Source organism: Verruconis gallopava (genome assembly GCF_000836295.1).
Source record: "Verruconis gallopava strain CBS 43764 unplaced genomic scaffold supercont1.21, whole genome shotgun sequence".
Taxonomy (NCBI): domain Eukaryota; kingdom Fungi; phylum Ascomycota; class Dothideomycetes; order Venturiales; family Sympoventuriaceae; genus Verruconis; species Verruconis gallopava.
The window spans coordinates 1-22743 of NW_015622157.1; the positions used below are offsets into that span (position 1 = coordinate 1).

The following is a 22743-nucleotide window of genomic DNA, read 5'->3' on the forward strand; positions in this document are numbered from 1 at the left end:
GAACAAAGGTCTATATAAACATCCTGTCCCTACTGGTATTACACCTCTTTGTGATTCAACTGTCTAGTTTACCTAGTAGTTAGTTTGAATACATTCTCATACTCTTGAAGCTCAGACTATTCTAAGTCATAAACATAACTATCTTATTGTATTCCTTCCACAATAAGCTCTTGTTATACATTGTTCCTCTGCTCTAGGAAGCTAAACCCTTCCGAAGTGGCTTACATTAGTGAAGCTAGTCGGTATCAGGAAAGTATTCCTAACAGGTGCCTAGAACGAGAACTGAGCAAATATGTATTTATTCATCTATCATGCACCGACTAAAAGGTGAAATGGAGTAAATGTCGAGATGGCCTTTGCAATCGCGAAATAAATTAAGATCAAGAAGATGGAAGAAATAATAGAAAGTACCATGCATTTCGAGGAACCTCATTCGCATTGCGGACGTAAATCAAGGCTATTTTTCTTCCGTGGCTGAACAATGGCGCAGTTGCTGGGATCAGATGCCATAATCCTGACGTTGCAGCCTTTTATCTCGCCTGTCCTTAGCAAGAACGAGGATGGCTCGTCATTGTCAGAAGCTAAGACAATGGAAAGCCCCTGGCACTAAGCCCTACCCGAGTAACCTGACGTTTCGAGCTTGGAGGCCTCACATGGCGAAGCTTATATTCAACCTTAACTTACCCAATATGTGCCACGGCGACTCGTGTGCCATTCAAATCATCTTTTGTGATCTACATGGTTTTTCTTCTCTTCGCGTAACCTGTTACTGTAGACCTAAGAACAAAGGCACGGTCTGCCGAGTAGAAATCGCGAATATGCAGAAAACGCAATGGAATCTTTGTTTCTTAGGACCGCCAAACTGGTTCACTGCCCACGTGTACAGCACGTAGCTAAGAAGTTTGTTGAGGCTTTGGGTACCTGCACTCGGTTCACGTGTTTCACAGCGTGCCTTAGTGCTTGCACTGACTTGAAATGACTTACAACCGGATCTTAACCTTCTCTGCGAACATGCGACCATTGAGATCGACAGGGCTTCTTTAGATGACCTGAGGCTGTGGGAGAGCGCTCGCCAGTTTATCTGGATTTTGCCTCAAATCAGCTTAACAGTGCCGGATCCAGGTATTCATGCAGCGGCCAATGATTCTTATGTTAAGAATAGGATTTCAGGCCTGTCCTCTTGTCTGATCCGGCGTTTCTCTCACTCTGCCAAGTAAGCCCTTTCCCGAGATCGTACCATATTCTTCGTTTGCTTTACATCGTTCTAGCAGGAAACCAGTAATCCACGTCAGTGCTTTCGACAATCTTATCTCTGGCCATTTAAGTGCCTTTTGATCTATTAGTAGCGAAGATCACCGGTCAAGATGACCGCTCCGGAGACCCCAACCACGTCAATTAGAAGTCCCGTACAAGTCTCGTTGACCGCGATTTTTATTTTATGCCCATTTGACAGCAAGAGAATTCTCTGGTAAAGACAAAAGCAGATGCCAGTTCGACTATCAATCTGGCATGTTAGCAGGCCTCTCGTGGGGTTCTCCTTTTTTAAATTTTACATGCTATTCACAAGCTATTTCCTATCGTTGAATTGTTTTCTATACAACCGAACTGAATATGCAGATGCAAAGGGTGGAGTCCTTAAGTTCCAGTGAAGAATCTTGACCGCATGACATTACTCATACTGGTTGAATTAGCGTCATGCATCGTGATTCATTCGGACAAGTCTACATGTGGATTTCACCGCCCAATTTCTTCCTCTGTTTAACTTGATAAAGCTAGACGCGGTTTAGAAAACGTTTCGTGTATGTTTTGCTGATAAGATATTTCGTTCTTCACGTAGATACAATGCTACATATCTGCGATTTAATACCCCGAATTCCTGTCCGATCAAGATTGAACACAAAATAAAAGTGACGAAAACTGCTTATACTTTACATGAGCAGTCATTCATGTCTCTTCGACTTAAGCGCGACGGCGCAGGGTTTTTTTCAAGCATGTTGTCTTCAACTTTTGATACAAGTGACCAAGCCCACGTCTCTTGGAATACGATCTCTTTCTTGGCTCATCATGGCCTCCAACGCAGCTTGGTCGTCTGCTTCTGGTTGTGACAACGTCGGCAATTTTCCCGAAGAGATAAGCAGAAGCTGACCTGCGTTTTGATCAAGTTTCTGTCTCACTTGTTTTGAAAAATTTCTATCGCTGAAGGAAGTCGCCTTATGGGATTGAGCTGGAGTGACAGGGAGTTCCGATTGCGTTTTTATCTTTTTTTTTTTCGGGATCATGATCATGGAAGGTTTGATTGAGAGTGAGCTCTGCTGTGCTGAGTCAATGCTTTCAGCAGTATCCATAGATTTTCCTTGTGCCTGTGTAGCACAGGCACAGATCGCATACACTTTGCAAAAAAGCATTGCACTTCGAGAACCTTTGAGATGCAACTTGAACAACGGTGGAACCACTGTCGATGTGTGGAAGCAGGTGTTGATTTTGAGAGTATTCAAACCGCTTGGGACAGAATGTGACCAGAAGAGAGATCTGAATGGAATGACGAGGGGTTGGACTTGGTGAAATGGGAAAACTCTTTACGAAACATGATTGATCTGGGTTACAGGCATTTCATTATATACAGGCTTTCAGTGGGCGATGGGCATAAGTCAAGTCGCTGCTCTTCATGAAAAGGGTTCGAGAGAGGATTTTTTCACAGTAAAAGGGCGATGCTACCCTTTTCACTTGTCTCCAGCTCCAGCATTAAAACACATCCTCACCGACTCTTAGGCTATATATATAATGTCATCCAGTTATACTAAGTTGACTAGTGTAGCCTGTCTTTTCGAGCGATCCTCAAGCACAAAGAGTAACTGGCACCGACTACGACCGGCTGTGATCTGAAAGGACAATCCGTATTAAAGGAAGTGCAAGATTACAACAGCGTAAATAATCAAATTCGACACTGTTGCAGGTGCAACCTGCGATGCGGGATTTAGTGTAAACGAGGCAACAAGCTAGCTGCAGATCGATGCAGTCAGAGTGCAGGAACCCTTTTTTTCGTAGTTCTCAAGGCAATCGCAAGGTCAAAGTTTAGAAGGCTCGTTGCAAATTATGTATTACTGGAAATTATTGATGCGTAAATGGTAAAAGAACACTGAGCGGTTACCATAATGGTAATGTTGTCCCAACGGTATAGAACAGGACACTATCTACACTATCACTATTATACAATAAACCAAATGGCAATTATTAGTACAAAATCAGTATCAGTATAGAATATTTAAGAATACTTTTCTAATACTATTAACATGATTTTCTAGGAGTACATGTAGTAGTATTAATAATTCCATGTATACTACAAATAGACGTATTGCGTTTTTCGTGTAGTATAGTATTTGCATATACTAAAATTCCCGTATTGTATCAACGAGAGCAATATTTACACGATTCACGAAATTTCTCACTTACAGATGGTAAACACTGCTAAAGTGGGGTATCTTAGTCAATAGGTTTGCCAAATTTAGCTCGCGTAAGGCAAAAAAGTTGTGTGCAGAAGACGGGTATTAAATCTGAAAAAAGGCATGTCCCTGGAATGCTCCTGGCATGTCTGCGTGAACGATGACATAAAATCGATTGGAACGCTCGCAGGCTCGGCTTCAAGCTGGATACCAAAAAAGGGCAAGCCAACGAGCGTGTGCTGTGATAAACTCCTAATAACAACGAAAGGCATCCAGGTGAAAATCTGAATGGGCCAACTTCGGTGCTGATCCCTCCTACATGTAACATTTAGATGGTGAATCCAGAAAGAAAATCTACGATTTCACAACTCCGAGGCAGAATCTTTCTCTTCGCATTCGATCCTTACCACGCTTAACGAGTTAGCTTGTCTTCACGTACCTATGCTGCAAGATTTTTTACCGCGCGTCCCGGTTTTATTTTGTGCAAGCCGAGCTGCTACAACGCAACGCTATTTTGGATTTGCGGAATCCTTTCGGCAACCCTCATTCATCTTTGCCTCTCAGATCGCCCTGCCCGATCTTTTGGTGTGTTGAGCAATCGCACTGGCAAGAAAATGTTCACAGGCTTCACTTGCGCGAACCACTTTCCCCTTTCACTCTACGGGCTAGAGTTTTTGACCGCTTCAAATTATCTCCGATCGGCTACTAGACACTGCCAGCATATTTGTAGCAATGGCAAATCCATATGCGAGCTCGGAGCCTACACGGATAGTGGGCGCGTTCATGCAAAGTGGTTCACTGCGCTCAGAGCCGTAGCTCCCGTTGTTTCAAACTTGACAATCAATCAAGACTTAACAGCAGGCGTTTGGGTGACTACACATTATAGTGACTGTAACTCGTGAACGCATGCGGTTAGAGATCCATCCAAAAATAAATTAACACTCCGCTACCAGCAACCAGCGAAGTATAACTGTTAAAGCCAATCTCCATTTGCCTGTGACAGTTGTGCCAAACAGGCGTATGCGCTTTGCATGTCCTGTTTCAGGTTAAGCATTTCATCAAGTCCTCCACATATAGTGTACTTCAGAACACTCGACCTTGCGAAGTCTAGTGGAATGAGCAACGGCGTCGCAATAATCCCCACACTAGCACTAGATGATCCCCCGCTAGTGGTAAGTTTCTCTGTCAATGTCATAACCGCTGGTATTTGATCCTGTCTACTTGGAACGATAGGGCATCAGACTACGTTTAGCTGCTGAATTTTGGGGCTCAGCTACACAACGATTTGATCCATCAATCGACGCATAGATTAGCAGATTTTGCAGCCATTATGCAGGTAATCGCTGTCCTACTGCAGCCAAAATGGTTGGCAACATGGATGGAAGCATCATGAAATGCCATCCCATGGCAACATGGTCAATAGCTCCAGCACGGTGCAACATAGCGAGAGTCGCCGGAGTTTCTAAGGATTGATTTTAATTCAATGGCTTTCGAACATCGATTAACTCCATCGCTCGGGGGCGGAGATTGCCGGGACATGAAAGGAGTCTCCGATTTGACCTTCTGCAATGCAAAGATAGAATCGCAAAAGCTCAGTAGCTGGCGTCCGTATGCCTTTGTCTGGATTTCAAGTTGAAAGTTTTAACAACCTCATTTCCCAATCAGGTGGCCGCCAATCAAAGAGATCCATTGCTTCAATCGTCCACGGTCCTTGGTCGTGCTTCTCCGGCGGTCGAACGATATCACGTGATTGAACCATGTTTAATCGGTCTTCATCATAATCTGGTACATGCGACTTTTGCCGTGCTGTAGTTCTTGAAAGTTTTTTCGTTCCCTTCCTCTTCTGCGCATAGTTTATGGGTGCTCTATTAGCGAGCAAAGCTTTGCCACCATTTGTACCCTGATTTTCAGAGCAAGCCGTTGGCTGGTACCCGCTTTGGAATCTAACCTGATCTTCAATTGGTGTCGAAAGGTCCTTGACAGCTAGTCCGGACGTGGAGGTCAGTATTAATGATTCATCGATAATGTCGACCAACGTTTCACAATTGCTGTTTGATGGAATTATTTCTTCACTCTTGGATTTCAATCGCTCATCCTCTCTTGTCCCATCTTCCAAGTCTGATAAGGTTTGGTAGAGATTAGGTCGTTGTTTACTGGATGCTATGCTCACACCTCCCTCATGATCTAATTTTTGGCAAATGAGCATCGAAGTTTTCTTTGACTTCCCAAGCCGCAACAAAGTTTTTTTCGCTCCAGAGGGAGCGTTATCCGCGCGTGAGTCTTTGGCTGAAACAGATGTATGATTATCTGCCGATTCACTTTCGACATGATTCAAAATCATTGTTCTCATTAGTGACCGGTTTTGAGGCAGATAACACGCACTAGTGCACTCTACCCTTGTAACTCCAAGTTTGATATTCGTCGAATTCGCCATTGAATTACAAGTCCGTTTAGGAGAGCTATCGCGGCCCCAAACAGTGGAGCGCGAAATAGTAGATGACGGATTGTTCTTTGTCTTGAAAGCCAATTTCTCAACTTCCTGAGCCAGTTCTCCGGTCCCGTTCGTTTTGCTCATGAAATGCGTCGTCTTATTAACCGCCAATCTTCGTCTTTTCCTTCCGCGGTCGTCACTAGACTCAACGTCTAAACCTGCCTTTCGTGCGTCATAAGGTGATTGCCCAGACATTTTAGCTTTTATGGAACCCGTCTTTGCGGAGTTCAATAGGACATGCAAGCTCTTGTGCTTCTGCGTGGAAAGATGGCCCTTCCGATCAAGAGCCATATTGAGTGCTGCCGCGTTCTCTGCTCCTTCGGCCCCATGACTTTCGGGCTTTTTGCGCTCTCGTATAAACAATGGTGCAAGATCAGTCTGCGTTGTGTAAAGCAGATCTCCGATCTGGACGAGTACGCCTACTTCTAAGGAGAATTCGTCGTCCGGTTGAGGCCCGCTGCCATCTTTCCAATGAATGTCTCCAACAAAATTCTGAGTGTCGTCATATACCATGATTCTGTTGTTGAACGTATGAAATTTTGCTCGACCATCTTGCCATCTTTTCTGCTTTCGGCGCACGTCGAATGTGTACAGACAACGAAATTCGTGCACGAGGGCCTTCCCCTGCACATTGGGCGTTCGAATAGCTGCGACATCTGCACGAGCAGTTTTCGGTGTCATAATCGAGTCAGTTCATCGAGAAAATCGGTAATCGCAAATATGGGGCGAGCTGTCACGACCCGGAGCTGAAGGTTTGGACCCCAAACTTTCCGGTTGACGTGACCGGAGGCAACGCGTGTGTCGCGCTAGTGACACGATCATAGGGCTGAGCAGGTGACCAAGTCTTCCAAGGCTCCATGACATCTTCTTCATACTCGCGTGCCAAGAAGCAACTGTTACAACAATGTATGAGGTTTAAATAGCAGCACTTACACGTATATACTTATTAAACAGAATTTTCTGGGAAATTATTTTCCTAAGATGGCTGCAAGCAAAAACGTGTCTAAACATTTGAGTCTTCATCGAATTACAACAACTCAAGTTCCAGAATTTCAAGCTTCTTTTGACAATAACTTGAATTTTCATAGTAGCGATTTTTGCAACCTCGTAATCAGAACCCACAATATGCCTATCTTAGTTCGATATGCGCGGCACTGTAGAGTTGGGGAGCAAAACATTTCAGGTTAAGACAGAGCTATTTCAACCCATCACATTCCAGGTGAAGGTAAGATCAGCCGTGTCATGGTACAGCACGTCCATGCAGATATATGCTCAGCACGCAAAATATTGCTTTCGCACGTCGAATCCTTGAACGAGATGTTTTGATGAATCGGTGTTGCAGAAGAGGGGAGCGACACTGTTAGAAAGGTAATGGGCCAGGCCCATAGTCAAGACTATGCATGTATACACAGGTATACACAGAAAATATAGCTGGCAGGTGAGATTTGTATCAAGAAAACTCAAAAATCTCTCACGAAGCTCCGCTCGTCCTGTTTTCTTCCAATCTGGTTGCGCATAACATCTAAGCTGGAAACCATTTACTATTGACCGCTCACAAGAAAAAGCACGCCATAACCGTCGCTCAAAGGGCTCAGACTTGTGAAGAAACGATTTGAGCAATTTAAGAATGCTTCTTCGTACTTCCTACTAAAATGCCTGCTCCTACCGGCACCAAAACATTCTATGCCCATGAGATTGTCTCGGCCGTGTTCAGTGATCCTTAGACCAGTGTCTCAAGGAATATTCTGCCACAATATCGTATTTGGCAATTGTCAAACCTCATACCACACTGGAAAGCTTTCTCAAGGTGCCCAATCTCTCATGGTGATACTCACATGGCTTGTGGATACCCAAGTCTCTCCTCGCTCTGAAAGATATGCTCGACTCAAGTTGCATAAGTTCCAACAACAGCACTAGCGCTCCCAAGGATTTCTGCTCACTTCTGACCGTGCGATAGTGCGGTCCTCACAGTTCATCTGACTTGATATCTCTTTACATAACCGCAGCAGGGAAATAACTCGATGTGCATGTATTCCATTCCCATTGCTTGGTCTTGCCGTTACGGTTGATGTCTTCACGGCCAACATGCGCCACTTTGGTAAATTTTAAAGTCCTTTTATGTCTACAGATATCTCTTGTAGTCTGCTGAAGTAATTTTTCTCATACTATTTCTATCAAAATTGTTGGCATTATCAAAAAAAAAATTAGCGAACTAATTAATGTTCATCGTGAGATGTCCGTGTATCATATCCATCAGTTTTCCTCCTTGATTAAGCCCTTCCCATATTCTCTACCCGAAAACCCAACTTCAGCATAGCTTCTTTATGTACAATATTTCTCCCGTCGAAGACCCATTTCGGTGCTCGCATCGTTTCGCACACGATGGACCAGTCAAGACACTCTCGTGCGGTCTCCGCCTGTTTGGGCGTTAACTTAGCACAAAGAGCGCAATCTGCGGAGCAGGTCGTATTTTGTGATCGCTTTTGAGACGGCGCGTTGGCTTGGATTGGATGCACGATCTTCTCGGACACCGATGCTGGAGGATACTGAAACTGGGGCCAAGGCGTGAGAATGAGAATTGCACTTGAGTCTTGGCATGCCTCGTACGCATTTATGTAAGGCTTGACCGGCCCATTTGGAGACAGTATGCTTGTTCTCTCTATGGATCCTTGAGACTTTATGGCAGATTCGATCTCAGACGGTGTGCACCCTGGATCAAATATGGCGATTTCAGCAGGTCTTTCATCTAGTAGAGCCTCTACCACATTGATTGCTGGCGACTCCCTCGTGTCATTGGTATCCTGCTTGAAGGCGAATCCTAGGACCGTAATCTTTTTTCCAACCAAGGCTCCATGCAGCTTATTCACGACACGACCAGTGAATCGATCGACCTGGAAGTCGTTGATGGCTAGTACTGCCATCCAGTAGTCCGCCACTTCCGGCAAGTGTAGGGACCGCGCTAAATACTACGACTTTATTAGCCAAATACTTCAATGTTTAATTAGAATGGGAAATCTCGACGTACAACTAAACTCAGAATATCCTTTTTGAAGCAACTTCCGCCGAAACCGACACCTGCTTTGAGGAATTTTGGCCCAAGTCGCGTGTCGCGTCCAATAGCCTCAGATATTTCGTCAATATCTGCACCAGTCTGCTCGCAAATGGCACTGATCGAATTGATGCTACTGATTCTTTGGGCAAGCATGGCATTCGCCACAAGTTTAGCTAGCTCGGACGACCAAGTATTCACAGTGAGAATCTTCGAAGGCGGAACGAACGATTCGTACAAACTACGCAGCATCTTTGCAGCCTTTTGACCTTCTTTAGTCGACGACGATCCAATTAAAACACGATCTGGGTCAAGAAGATCTTTTACTGCTGTTCCTTCCGCCAGAAATTCTGGGTTCGACAGCACTTCGAAACTTTCTCCGGGTCGATACATCGAGAGCTTGATCGTTGTCAACTGCCTAGAGCCTTTCGATAAAGGGGCAAAGACTTACAATTTCTTGGACAGTCTGTGCAGTTCCGCACGGCACTGTGCTTTTCTCAACAACAATTGCGCCAGGCTTGAGGTTCTGAGCAATAGTGATAGCCGCTCTTTCGAATGCTGCGAGATTTGTCGCGGCACCTGCTCCAATGCCGCATACTTTGGTTGGCGTATTAACCGCAATAAAGACTATATCAGCATCGTTGATGCATGATTCTACCATGGTAGAGAATTTGAGATTAGGGGATCGGCAACCATCCTGATATCCGTCTCGGGCTATACAAACAATTTCGTTCAAGCCTGGTTCGTATACAGGAAGATGCTTCGAGTTCCATTGCGCGATACGAGCAGTATCTTTATCAACAACATTGACCTGAATATGGGGATTCTTCAAAGCCAGGATTGCTGCCGTTGGGCCTCCTGTCATTGATCGTCAGCGGGAGATCATTCAGTCAGATTTGGAAACACACGTACCAACATAACCTGCACCAACTATGCAAACATTCGTTACAGCCATTGCAAGCTTCAGACTCTCTGCAACAAATGGCCATTCCGGGCTTGTGCTTCTTGAGCTACTTGTTGGACTTGTCGGAATTGAAAATATGGATGCATCATGCTCCTCAATTGGTGTGCTCATGGTCGAGTATTGCATTGACAGCGACATAATGTTCATTGACTAGGTTGGCACCGCTATGAGTGATCGTTTTCCTCACACCCAGATTTATTGGAATAAAAGAGGGAAAAGGCGGAAATTTTTCTTAAGAGACTATTGACATGGGCTTCACAATTCGCGGAAGGAGGGCCGTGTTGCCAGAAGTATTCGTCTTTCTAACGCCGATTCAAGCCGGGAATTTGGCCTTTTCTTCTGCATTTCGGCCACATATCCAGCAAATCGGCTTGCTGTACTTTGACGCTACTCATGCTTCTCATCTTCAGCTGAAATTAGTACCTCTTGAGTTCGACTAGGCAGAAAAAGCAGTCGTTCGATCAAAGTCCGAGCGTTCTAGATCTCAGCCGTGGATATTGGTTTCGGTGTTGATCGTTCAGCCGGGGGTTTGCCGCTTGGCTATCACGATTCTGATGAAACGTCAGCCGCTCACATCTTTGTGAAGCTAAGATTTAGTTTTTCCCGTCAATTTCGGATGACTCAAAACATCAAGGAGAGCTTTAGCGCTTCGTTTACACGGGGAAATGCGAAGCAATGAGTCGAAAAGTCTTCTGGTGGCGTCAGAAGCGAGATTCATCAACCACAGCATCAAGCAGGAATATGTGAAAATAGGTCGTTTCGGCTGTAAAGCGATAGTTACAGCTCGGAAAGTATGTAAAAATCGTGTTCGATGGCCTTCGTCACCAGCAGTACAGGTTTGGTCAAAGTTTCAGCTGCCTCTACATATTGCCACTTCAGCGGTCCACCAAAAAAGATGGGTTAACGGTGCGTTGAGGCAATACAAAACAATTTTGAGCCGTCCAAGCTGAAATTGATGACGTCCAGCATGGGGAGACATGGACTTACCAAATAGCATTACATCGTTATTAAAGTTCAGGTTAATAGCTAGTAACCTGTGTTCAGCTAGAAGAGCTTCGGAAGCTTGGCAAGCCTTGACAAGATCTAGATCCTCCGCGCGGACAACTTGGCCTTTCACTGTTACATATGCAGGGTAAAACGAAGCATTAGGGGGTAGATTACAGTGCTATCGAACGCTCAGTTTTCTTCTAGAGAATCAGAGTCGCTTGCCACAATGCTGGTCGCGCACCTAAATGGGAATTTGGCAAGCACACGAATGATAAAAATGGTGGCATGCAGGTCCAGATGATGAAAAATCTTCGATCTTATCTCCGTTTTCATGCTAGTTACGCGAACCTGTCATGGGTCTCTCCAGTTTCCCATGTCAGGAGAGCTGATGTCGATGAAGGTTCTTTGGCGTGTGGCGTGTGAATCTTATCTCTTTATGACAACCTGGCATACGAGCTGGCCAATCATACCCCGCAATCTGAGGATCCAAATCGCCACATCCCATCAAAGCCTGATCGTGGGGAATACTAATTCTCGACACGTCAGCCATGCAATGACTCTGTGCACAGAACTTCCTAACGAACAGACCCTCAATAGCACCCTCGTGGTCTTCGCTCGCATTCTCCGACAGTTGGCTCAAAGGATTTTGTGATGTGTTCTGCCTTGGCCGAGGGAATCAATACATGTGCGTAAATTTAGCTCATGAACGAAGGACGACGAACTTGTTTACAGTGTTTCTAGTTGAGGACGCAAATCGCACACTGAGCTCCATTAGATTCGAAAGATCGCAACCGTCAAAGCCAGTTTAAGGGGGTTTTGGCCTCACATCATCTGTAATCCGCCTAGCGCCAAGCTTTGTCCTAACGGCGGGTTGTCGGAACAAGCACTTCGGCCACAGAAGCCGGTAACAGTGCTAAGACTAGTGTCTCCATATCAAAGCCCCATAATAAGGTCACGGGCCACATGCCTAAGGGATAGTTCTCAACGTAACATTCTTAGACATCGTAGCATCCGAGGATCAGGGATCACGGAATGACGACCAAGTCCAGAGCTGCATCGCGAAAATATTGCCGGGGAAAAGCTCGATGCCTTTGGCACCTGAACTGCTAGCGGAATTTACCTGAACCTATCACCGCTGCATGCGAAGGAATAGTGTGCCGGAGCTGATACACGTACGATGCAAAAGCTGTCGCGTGCGTGCATGGGTTTTCAGGAACGAGCATTTTGCCCTTTCTTTTTTGAGATGGTCGAAAGCTCTCAATCATCCGCGATTTCTGCTTGAGGTTTGAGCTGCTTCAGTAGCCCAAGAACATTGCTTGTCGCGCCGTCGTAGATTTCCAGGTCAAAAGCAGTTCGAGACACCAGTCAAGAAGTACATGGACAATAGAAAACCTCAGCAGAAAATTTCCATACATGCTAGTGCGACAGTTGGTCTCATGGATGATTCTACATGCACAATTCGTTGTCCTTCCTTATGCCTCAACTAAAAATCTTCCAGAGGCTGCTTTGATGCCTGGCAAACCATCTCGCTTTTTTCAGCCTTTCAGCACAAGCCATATCAATCGTCTAGTTGTGATGCTAAATTAATTCTGCAGCTCAGCCATTCCACCAGCTCATCAGGGGATCTCCGGGTCTAGACTATTCAGGCGGAGGCACGGTTGTCGAACGGCGGTAAACATAGAGCGACCGTATGCAAGGTTCGGTAGGCTCTCTCGCAATCTGGGCTGTCTTACAACAGCATCGCGGGAAGGTGAAAAATTGAGGGCTTTGTTTTACAAATCAATTTGATTGCGTGTTCTCCAGATTTGCTTTCAGCAGGGGGCTTCCTCCTGAGACTTTGATAACTATCATCTCTCCATTCTCTACTTCTGTCATTTTCGAACAACTCCAAGTGAGACTATTTCACTATCACCCTCAAGAATCTCGACATGGCATCAACCCTTCCAGACTGCGACTGCGGTTTCGTTGACGCAAAAGATCCAACGAAAAGCACATTTTCAAACTTCCTCGCCATTAACTTCACATCGATCACGAACCAGACCTTTGAAGATCTCTTTATTCCTGCTTCTTACACTCTCAACCTACGAGGGGGACCCTACAACAGAGCTTTCTCACCGGAACAAGTCCATCTTTCCCAGGATGGACTCGCCCTCACGGTCAGCCCCTTGAATGCTGGAAACGTACCTTGTGCGCAAGTCACAACAAAGAATGAATCATTCTTCTATGGCGCCTACCATGTTCAAACACGTGTTGGAAATGTTCCGGGGGCAGTCTCGGCTTTCTTCACCTACAAGAATGACACCTCTGAAGTTGACATCGAATATCTAAGCGCCTGGACTGACCCAACGCTGCTCTACACGGTCAAACCGCAGCTCTACTCTGCGAGTGGCAATCCACTGAGTGGTACATACCAGAAGGAACAGTGGAACGGCACCGGCGCCTTCAGTAAGAACTTTCACACGTGGTCTTTTGTCTGGCTTCCTGGCATTGTTCATTACGGCCTGGACGGGGAGTACTCAAGAGTCATCACAACCAATGTACCGCAAGATCCTGGATCTGTTTCAATAAGCCATTGGTCTGATGGCAATCCCAACTACTCCATGGGGCCACCAACATCAGATAGCACGGATGTTATCTCCCTTTTCTGGGCTGTGTACAATGACACAAGCTCCGCGGCGCCTGCGTGCAAAGCCACAAAAACATCTTGCACGATCAGCGACGGCGTCCTTCAGTCAGCAACCTCGTCCAGTGGAGGAAGTACCAATAGCCCTACTCCTACTCCTACTATCAAGGCATTATCTACAAGCTCTGCTCAAATGGTAAGCCCAATGAATTCAAGCTGGATCTTCGTCTTAATTCTCTTCTGCTGGTTTGGACAGTTTCGTTTGAAATGGTTGTGATATTGGTTATCAAGCACAGAGAAAGTGAACTGGAAAATCTAGGATGTGGAAACATTACATATTTCTTGAGAAAGAGGACACCAACTTGATGTCCAGTAATCCTCAATTTTGATAAATATTTTCATAGCTGCTAGATTATAGCATTGTCCAGAGTGACTAGGTATCGACTTTCCAACAAAAGTAAACAGTGTGCTAGAGCCTGTATTGAATTCAATCAAGTTAGCTGATTCTACGCTGATTCAAAGGCTCGTATGAACAGCTTTTGGCCGAGCTGAAACCTACCAAATTCATGAAAAGCTAGCAAGCTCGGCATTTTCGACAAGAATCCAAAATTGAACGGCAGCTCCGGTCCAACGTTCGATCTAAAGATGGCGAGGAATACCTGATCAAGAATAAATAAGCGAAAAATGCTCAGGAAGTACAGTGGCGTGTCCGTCCTGCACAAAACCGGCTCCAGAGTATCCCTGCATGGTGCCTGGATCTCCATCTCAGCTCCAGAACGTCGGGTGGGTTGAGGAAATGTAGACCAAAGCTTTCTAAAATACGCACACGCCAATAGCAGCAGCAAAAATAGCAAGCTGAGTCGTTCGTGTGCAATCTAGCCGCTTGTAAAAGTGACATGCGCAATAATTTGACCTCTCTAGGGGCTGGAACACCTGAGCTAACTCTGCGGCTAAGGGTTGGAGCATTAGCGAGGAAATGCGTATGCAAATTTGACATGATTAGAATGTTTTGAGGACTGATGGTGTGATAGCATCCAGCCGCTCCCGAGTGTTCTCTTTTCAAATACAGTCTCGAAGTCAAAATTTCTCACATGCACCAACACTCTTTATACGTTTCCAAGATTTCTTCGTCATGTCTGTCGAAATTTTTGAGGCATGCAAAAGCATGACTTCGAGCCAGTGTTCGTCTGGACGAAACACAATGTGGGAGTCAAGTTTCTCGGATTCTGCATCGATTCGCTGCAAAGCTTTCCACTTTGATTCTAACAAAGTCTTTGACATCCCGACGCGGAAACCTCTGAAAGTCAATATTATCAAGGCCGTCTTCAACATTATTCTGGCCTTTGGACTCATTGCCGCGCTCTTGACTGGCTATGCCATAGGGCTTCAACTTTATGACTTTGGAATCACCTCCATCGGCCTTTACGGCGCAATCCTGATCTCGGAATATATCATACAGTTCTCCTGCGCAATCGGTAACCGAATTCAAGTCAATCGTATCACCGATAACCTGACGAGAAAACGTATAAATGCAAGCCTAGCTGGCGACTGCGAAAAGGGCACGAAGACTACACCAACTGCTAAGCTTCTGAACCCCGATGGTGATGTCTCAATTGCTGTTGTTGGCTACCGCGAGGACGAACAGGCATGGCGGCAATGTCTTCGGAGCTTGCAAACGCAAACACTTCACCCGAAGTGCGTTGTGGGTGTTGTGGATGGTAATGAAGAGCCTGACTTAGACATGGCTCGTGCTTTTGTCGATGAATTCAAAGGGTTGAATGCTCCACTCATTCACTTGCCTATCCTACTCTCGGATCTGCATCGAGACACTTACTTCAAGAATTTGCCTGCAGATAAGCGGTCAATGTTCCGCAAAATTTGGCATTGGCTCACCGGTGGTCATAGACCAGGTCATGCGATGGCATTGTCGATTGCTAGGCAGGTGGTCATTGAACAGATATTGCGATGGAACGACGAATGGAATATCAGTAGCCTTGACGCCGTGTGCTTTAGTCAACCACATGGCCATAAGCGTACCGCAATGTTCACGGCGTTCGCTATGAGCTTGTACGCCTTGCGAACGCGAGATTCCATTTTTACAACGGACTCAGATACTCTTGTCCAGGACAACGCTTTGGATGAAATGTTGACTTTGCTGCGTTCTGAGGCACAGCTAGGTGGCGTAACCGCGGATGTAAAGATTTGGAACCGGTCCGAGAACTTGCTCGCGCGGCTTTGCTCGGCGCGGTACTGGTTTGCTTTCAATATCGAGCGGGCTTGCCAGTCATTGTGGCGCTGTGTTGGTTGTCTCTCTGGTCCGATGAGCATGTACCGTGCCTCCGATCTGGAGACGATCCTTGGTCCGTGGAACTTACAGACATTTGGAGGAAAAGCAACGACATTCGGCGATGATCGACACTTAACAAACCAGCTGCTGGCTCACGGTCTCAACACCCGTTACACTCATCGAACGTGGTGTGATAGCGAGTCTCCAACAGCTTTCAATCGATGGGTTACTCAACAGACGCGATGGAGCAAGTCCTTCTTCCGAGAGACGTTCTGGTTCCCAGCAAGCTTTGTCTACCAAGCGCCGTGGATGCTGGTCGAAACAACCATACAGACGCTGTATCCATTCATCCTGATTGCCACTTGCTTCCACTTTCTCTTCGAGTCTTCGAACAACGACTGGCGCCCTCTGATATGGCTTGGTACCATGTTCGCCATCGCCTTCTTCAAATCCTCATTAGCAATGCTGATGAGTCACGATCCTTGGCTGCTCCTCTTCAGCTTCTATGGTTTCGTTTATTTCTTCGGGCTCCTGCCGTCCAAAATATGGGCCCTATTCACCATGAATCAAACTGGCTGGGGAACTTCAGCGCGATCATCCTCTGAACGTAAACGAGGTCAATCATTTCTGCAACGCTCTTTTCATGTCGGCCATTTAGTCATCTGGTATTCGGCTGTGTTCACCGGACTCGGCTTCTTCCTTTACCGAATATTCCAAAACCCGCTATATTTTCTAGTTGCTGCAGCTGCCATCCTATTGTCATTGTTCCTCTACTGGCAGCCGTCCCTTTCGATTGCGGGCCTTGGAGCAAAAGTCAGAGGTGTCCTTGGCAAAAGAAAGCCCGCTCCCAGAACCTCGTATGTTCAAGTTAACGAAGAAAATCTTCCTCAGCGACCATCTCCAGTGCTTTTGGCAGAAGATCAACCTCCTGCCGCGTTTAAGGAAACTGATACAAAAGACATAAAGGTGCAGCTGGATGAAAAAGGTCTGGTGGATAACAGCTCGAGTTCAACAATCAACCTACCACCTGTCGCGAAGCTGTCGTGATGTAATGGCTCGCATATTCATCACCATATTTTTCTACCTGAGTGTTAATGTAATATATATAAAGAATGAACAGATTTGCGTTTTCAACGTTAAAGTCGACGAGGTTGAATATTTAAGTTCCGCTCCGCTCCGCTCCGCTCCTTGTGTTTCCAGACGCGTGGTCTAGTTCTATTGCCATCTTCAGGCAACCATTGGGTGGCTGGTGACCATCCTGGCTAATTTCCTGTCGGTGCTTGCAAAATGCGATTCCGGAAGATAAATGAAGATATAATCTTGATAATCATCTGCAGTTGATCCGATCTTTCTTCATCTGCAAAGAAATAGCTCGAGCCAATCTTCATCTCGGAAACGTGTTCAAATCGAAAAACTTTAGCACGAAAGCTTGGATGTCTTCCCTAGTGTCAATTAATGTTTCAAGATTTTGTAAAACGTTTGGAGTGACCACCTGTTTAGCGCTCTCTTGCTGCTCGAACATAATCATGCAATGTGGCATGTGGCATGCTGCATCCCCTTACATTTCTGGTCAGCTTCCTCTGAGCTCATAATCACTCTAATCTGGCTATTCGGTGAATTGTCCGGCAGCATTCACAATGGCTATCTTGGCTTGAGACGTGCATGATACCCTACGGTCAAAGGCGATGGTTGGATGATGCACCGAAGCCATAGCGACAATCGCCTTGGCCTAGTTTTACATGTACAACGAGAAGTGGAAGTTCCATGATGTTGAGCTCATGAATAATCTCAACAGACGCCGGATAATACCAAGTTGAAGATGTTGCGCATATGTGCAGGAAGCGTCTCGATAAGTTCAACCCGAAATTACCAGTGTCCGATAAAAGGTTGCGGCAGAAAACTTATGGATGTGCAAATATTGAGACTTTTGGTCATTGAATGAATTCAGTTCTAATGAAAAATTGCCGAAACAAAGCTTTTTTTTTTGGTAAAGTCTCCGGGATGTAACAAATCCACGGAGAGTTTTTGAAATATTCAACACTATACTAATTACTCTCTGAATAAATGAGTCTTGCAGGCAATATATAAAGTCATTCATAGTTTGATATGAGCGAGTAAAATTTTTTAATCGCGAATTCGATTACTATCGGCAAAGATGTCTTCTCCTTCAACAAACTATGTCAGCGTCGTTCAATCATTCTATAATAACTTGGGCGCGAAATACGACACAATGACACACTCGTTTCACGAAAGGGCCGCTGAAAACATAGTGGAAATCACGTGTATCAGGAAGGGTCAACACGTTCTAGATCTGGCAACCGGCACTGGAAATGTTGCACTCAAAGCCGCAGCTATGGTCGGCAAATCCGGCAGGGTTTTAGGAATCGACATATCAGACCAATTTCTGAGTCTCGCGATGACCAAAGCAGAACAGCTTAGTGTCCAGGATATTGTCCAGTTCGAGCAGCAGGATGTTATGAACCTGCACCTACCAGAAGGCTTTGAGAAGAATAGTTTTGACACGGTTACATGCGCCTCTGCGATCGCGATGTTCCCCGATCCCAACGCAGTGGTCCGAACCGTCGCAAGCGAGTTCTTGAAACCTGGTGGAATATTCGTTGCGGACCAGCAAAGTGGTAATCTCCCAGCAAAAATCTTCCTTGAAGCGGTGAAGGAGCAGGGATTCAAGCCTCCACTGGATTTTTCATGTTTGAATAGTTCAGAGACTTGCCTTCAGCACTTATTCGAAGGGACTGGGTTCGAGGTAAAGACCATCATGGATTTTGATTTGTCCTCAACCCGTCCTAAGTGGGATGTTAGTACTTTACCAAAGATGGAAGAAATGTGGAAGAATTTGGTGGAAGTGCACAAGTGGCTTTCATTTGGGATTGATGAGCTCCCAAAAGACAGATTTGAGAAGGTCAAAGCTTCCTGGATGGATGAGCTGACACGACTAAGGGGGGAGGACGGCTTTCTAATGTCTGAGAATATTCAACATATTGTAGTTGCTGTGCTGTGAACGTAGTCGCACCTTCGACCATCATCTACACGCCAAATAATATCTTTCTCGCGCAATTTGAGGTGTCAGAATCACATTGCCAGCTCGGACAAAAATTTTTGAAAGCGTCGTGGAGACATCTTATTCACCAAAACAACCGCAGAATAATGCCTTAAGTTTCGACTTCTTCTTTTGTCTCTTAACTACCTCCATCCGGTTGACCTTTGGTGGGGGTGGGAACGAGGGGAAAAGATCGTGGAGCGGTCCATTCTTGAATCGAGGACAATCTGCGTTATGTCCATTAAGCAAATAGTCGTTCCCCAACCGGGCACAAGCTACCATCTTCTCTCCCTTCGGCCATCCAGCTCGGTTTGGAACCACAACAAGATGGATTCCGAAGTGCATAGCAGTATTTAGTGCAAAGTTCAAGCGATCTTTCTCGGACCATATACTTGCTGGGTCTACCGTGCTTTTTGTTCGATCGTATTTATCGGGAATTTCCGTTGGGCTGAAGTATCCATGAATGAGACCTTGCATGATTTGCAGAGGCGCAGATGCGCCGTAAAAGTGATGTTCCATATACAGCTCCGCAAGACATTGTGCAAGATCTTGCGGGCGTGAGCCGGGTTGAGAGGCCTCAAAATCGAGGATGAGGATCTTCGTGGGGTAGAGGGTTTTGCCATCTTGAGAAGCTAGAGGTTTATCTTTCAGGATCATACTTGGCTCATTTAGTGCAATCCATGATGTATGTGGCATAATTCTACTTACTTGCCTGTCCAGAAATCGCCATGGATACCCGATGCACCTTCACGACTTATTTTCTTGATGTCATCTTCTATTTGATCAAGATGTCTACTTCCAGGCCAAGTCACTGTTGGGAACTGCTTCATTGCATTCCTGTAGCTGCCGATGTACATTTGTTCTCTGGAACTAATCATGGAGGTATTTCCCTTTATTCTTTGCTTCAAGAGCATGGCTTTCTCGTCATTACCATTAAGCCACAGATGATATTCCTTCAGCCACTTGCCAAGAGTAATTCCCAATTCTCTGGCAGTAGCTGGCAGCATGGTTTCCCCATATCTATAGAGGTATTCCTTGACGGTAAGTGATCCTGGCAAGTCTTCCATAAGTATCGTGTTGGGGTAATGATCCGCTGACAGAAACCTTGGTGTTCTCACGATAAAACGGTCATACTTGGTTGTATTCTTATCTGCTAGAGATTCGATCATCATCCGCTCGTAAACCTGGCGTGGATCAGTGAAATTATAAAACAGCACACTTCTCCCGTTCTTACTGATCGCTCTACGTCAAGTTTGAGAGAATTATCAAAAGCAGCGTACGGTTCAGCATGCTTGATTACGATGGTGTCATAGCTGTCTTTGTCTGGTCTCTTGAGCCATCCTCGATAGATGAAGTTGCCATGACTTCCGGAAAGCCGCTCGATTCTTGATAATTTCCAGCGTGTCTTGCGCAATGAGTCAAGAATATTATTTGCGATTGGATCATCGGATGGCTTGACTTCTGATTCGGAGGAGCGAATAGCGTTCAAAATTCTGCTCATGCTGATCTGAGATTATCTCTGTAAAGATAATCAGCAAGATGATGCTGACAGCGAGATCCATGAGAACCTGGCGAACATTGCCAAGTTGCGGGAAAATCAGGCTTTCAGCCTCCGACGTCACAGCCAAATAAGACCCGAACCATGCAGCGACGGAGAACTATATAATTAAATTGCTGAGGACAGACTTAAGACAAAAATGTCTTCTCTGTTTAGAAGAAGCATTCTAGAGAATTTTCCTCACGACGTTAATACGGTAAAGTAGATGTTTTAGGTAATTTGTTGCTATTTGCTCAAAGATCGCCAGCAAGCATGCTCCGCACGCGGCCTAGAACTATCACAAACCGTTCAACTTGGCGAAGCGAGATTTTGATCTTAGCAACAGGAGGAATGAATGCAGGATGAAAGCGACAGACCGACACAGTATTGTGATGAGAAGGCGCATGAAGATCTTCGACCGGGCAAAGAAGATTCACACAAAGAAAGCCAACCCACCACAAAGATACTCGTGTCCTCAATCCGCGAGCCTACTGAGGACTAAAATTACTCAATATCGGCCGCTCAAATCATGAAAAATGAGCGCATTTTCCTTTGAGAATTTGCGTGTCCAGCTTCACGATTTCGACATCTATCTTGAGGACTAGAGCCTGACAGAAAAGATTCTTTAATTTTCATATTCGAAAGCGACTTATGCGAAGTTAGACCACGATTGACGATTGCGAAAATGTAGCTTTGTACATGCTAGGCCATTGTTCAAGTGATTAAATACAGTGGTCCAACCATCAAGTCGCACACAAATCGCAAATGTTGCGGATCATGAGACCAATAACGCGGAGCGTATCTTACATATCCTTGACCCAGCTGTCGTCATCCATCTTCCCCTCTCTCCTCCTACCTTCTTCCCTATACGTGTCCCACATTCCCGCCTTCGGATCTTCCTCAGCCTTTCCCCGCGCCCGTGGTAATTTAAGCAGCTCCTGCCTGACCTTGAAAGCAACCTCCATTCTCAACTCTCTCGCCTCCCGTCCGTACCTCAGCTCATCGTTCAGATACTCGAATTCCTCTCCTTGACACACGTGATCCCTCTGCACCTCCCTTTCCTTCAATTTCCGCCACCGCTCACGAACGCCTCTCCAGACGGTCTCGCTAACAGGCTCACCAAATACGACCTCGACCTTTTTATTCAGACGAGGAAGAAAACGTGGGAATCCTCGCTCCTCGTGCATGATTTCGTCAGCGCCTTCGTGCCAGATTGGCACAACGGTGGGACATGGTTCGCTTTCTAAAATCAAGCGCGCGACCCCCCACTTGAAGTACCGCATCGTACGATCAGGATGTTGGTGCACTCTGCCTTCCGGAAAGATGTGAATCCATGCATGTCGTCTAGTCCCGTAAGCCGATGGAGCTGGGTAGATGTCTGTTCCAGTGGTGCTATATGTAAAGGTGGGATCTGTAAAGGGATCTGGGAGGTTATGGACACCCTTGGTCGAGCTTGACCGTAACTCCCACTGGTCGTGTGGAGGCGTAGGTTGCGTGAATGGGCCCGCGGACAGCAGACGGATACATTGCGTAATCGTTGGCTGAAATATTCCACCATACTTTGAGTGATTTTTTCGATGTGTTGGTAATGTTTGGCCAAGAGAGAAATATTGTGATAGGATGCTGTACGATCTTTTCAATCCAGTCAGCCATAGTCAGGGAGGTGTTCAACTTCTTAAGATAATAAATACCCATTCTTGAAACAAATGTCGTAGCTTCCAAGGGACCACCTAATATTGTCTGGGCGCAAATGTCGATATGGTAGTAAGCCCCAAATCATTGGATCATCGACACTTGAATGGCATCAGTGGATTGGCAAATCCCAGGAGCTACGGCACATACACCGAAAGATGATTTGAAACTAATCCAGCATGAGCCATAATTCTGGAAGCAACACAATTTCCTGGGGCCATACCGGTCAATAAACCACTAGTCCGCTTCTCTATGTCCATTCTCTCATCAAGCAGCTTAACAAATTCATCAAGGCCATGAACCTCCGTTCTTGCCCCGAGCTTCAAGAACAACTTGGCCAGGCTACCCGTAAACCATAACGTCGCCGTCGAGCCGGCCCGCCATCGGAGGCTAGGGCATGTAAGTTTGTCTTCTACCGTCGACATAAGCCAAGAAAAGGAGTGCGCATCATCAAATTATCAAAAGAATGGACAGGAAAAATGAATGAGGGGTGGGAAAAGAGGTAAAAGATGGTAATCAGACAGCTGAAGCCCTTAAAGACCCCTCGTGAAAGCACGTGTTACAGACCGAAGAAAATCTTGGGGAAAGACGGTCCGGGGTCAGACTCCGGACGGG

The 22743-nt window shown here is 45.8% G+C and overlaps 7 protein-coding genes across 7 annotated transcripts; 3 read left to right on the forward strand and 4 right to left on the reverse strand.

Annotated features, from left to right (window-relative positions):
- Positions 1-5067: 5067 nt before the first annotated feature.
- PV09_06171 (uncharacterized protein) lies at positions 5068-6612 on the reverse strand (the record flags this gene model as incomplete). Its single annotated transcript, XM_016359770.1, has 1 exon — positions 5068-6612. One exon carries the CDS (start codon positions 6610-6612, stop codon positions 5068-5070), a length of 1545 nt encoding a protein of 514 aa, XP_016212218.1.
- Positions 6613-8201: 1589 nt separating this feature from the next.
- On the reverse strand, positions 8202-10297 carry PV09_06172 (uncharacterized protein; the record flags this gene model as incomplete). Its single annotated transcript, XM_016359771.1, has 4 exons — positions 9893-10297; positions 9432-9838; positions 8957-9379; positions 8202-8897 (listed from the first exon to the last, which is right to left on the reverse strand). Exons 1-4 carry the CDS (start codon positions 10089-10091, stop codon positions 8202-8204), a joined length of 1725 nt encoding a protein of 574 aa, XP_016212219.1. The 5' UTR covers positions 10092-10297.
- A 2441-nt stretch (positions 10298-12738) lies between these two features.
- On the forward strand, positions 12739-14003 carry PV09_06173 (uncharacterized protein). The gene has a single exon (XM_016359772.1). The coding sequence runs from the start codon at positions 12860-12862 to the stop codon at positions 13829-13831; it is 972 nt and encodes a 323-aa protein (XP_016212220.1). The 5' UTR covers positions 12739-12859; the 3' UTR covers positions 13832-14003.
- A 752-nt stretch (positions 14004-14755) lies between these two features.
- PV09_06174 (uncharacterized protein) lies at positions 14756-16888 on the forward strand (the record flags this gene model as incomplete). The annotated part of the gene is made up of 1 exon (XM_016359773.1): positions 14756-16888. One exon carries the CDS (start codon positions 14756-14758, stop codon positions 16886-16888), a length of 2133 nt encoding a protein of 710 aa, XP_016212221.1.
- A 1108-nt stretch (positions 16889-17996) lies between these two features.
- On the forward strand, positions 17997-18860 carry PV09_06175 (uncharacterized protein; the record flags this gene model as incomplete). The annotated part of the gene is made up of 1 exon (XM_016359774.1): positions 17997-18860. One exon carries the CDS (start codon positions 17997-17999, stop codon positions 18858-18860), a length of 864 nt encoding a protein of 287 aa, XP_016212222.1.
- On the reverse strand, positions 18700-20445 carry PV09_06176 (uncharacterized protein). The gene is made up of 3 exons (XM_016359775.1): positions 20134-20445; positions 19608-20083; positions 18700-19557 (listed from the first exon to the last, which is right to left on the reverse strand). Exons 1-3 carry the CDS (start codon positions 20398-20400, stop codon positions 18981-18983), a joined length of 1320 nt encoding a protein of 439 aa, XP_016212223.1. The 5' UTR covers positions 20401-20445; the 3' UTR covers positions 18700-18980.
- Positions 20446-21087: 642 nt separating this feature from the next.
- On the reverse strand, positions 21088-22704 carry PV09_06177 (uncharacterized protein). Its single transcript, XM_016359776.1, has 4 exons — positions 22352-22704; positions 22279-22297; positions 22128-22229; positions 21088-22068 (listed from the first exon to the last, which is right to left on the reverse strand). Exons 1-4 carry the CDS (start codon positions 22551-22553, stop codon positions 21240-21242), a joined length of 1152 nt encoding a protein of 383 aa, XP_016212224.1. The 5' UTR covers positions 22554-22704; the 3' UTR covers positions 21088-21239.
- Between the last annotated feature and the right edge of the window lie 39 nt (positions 22705-22743).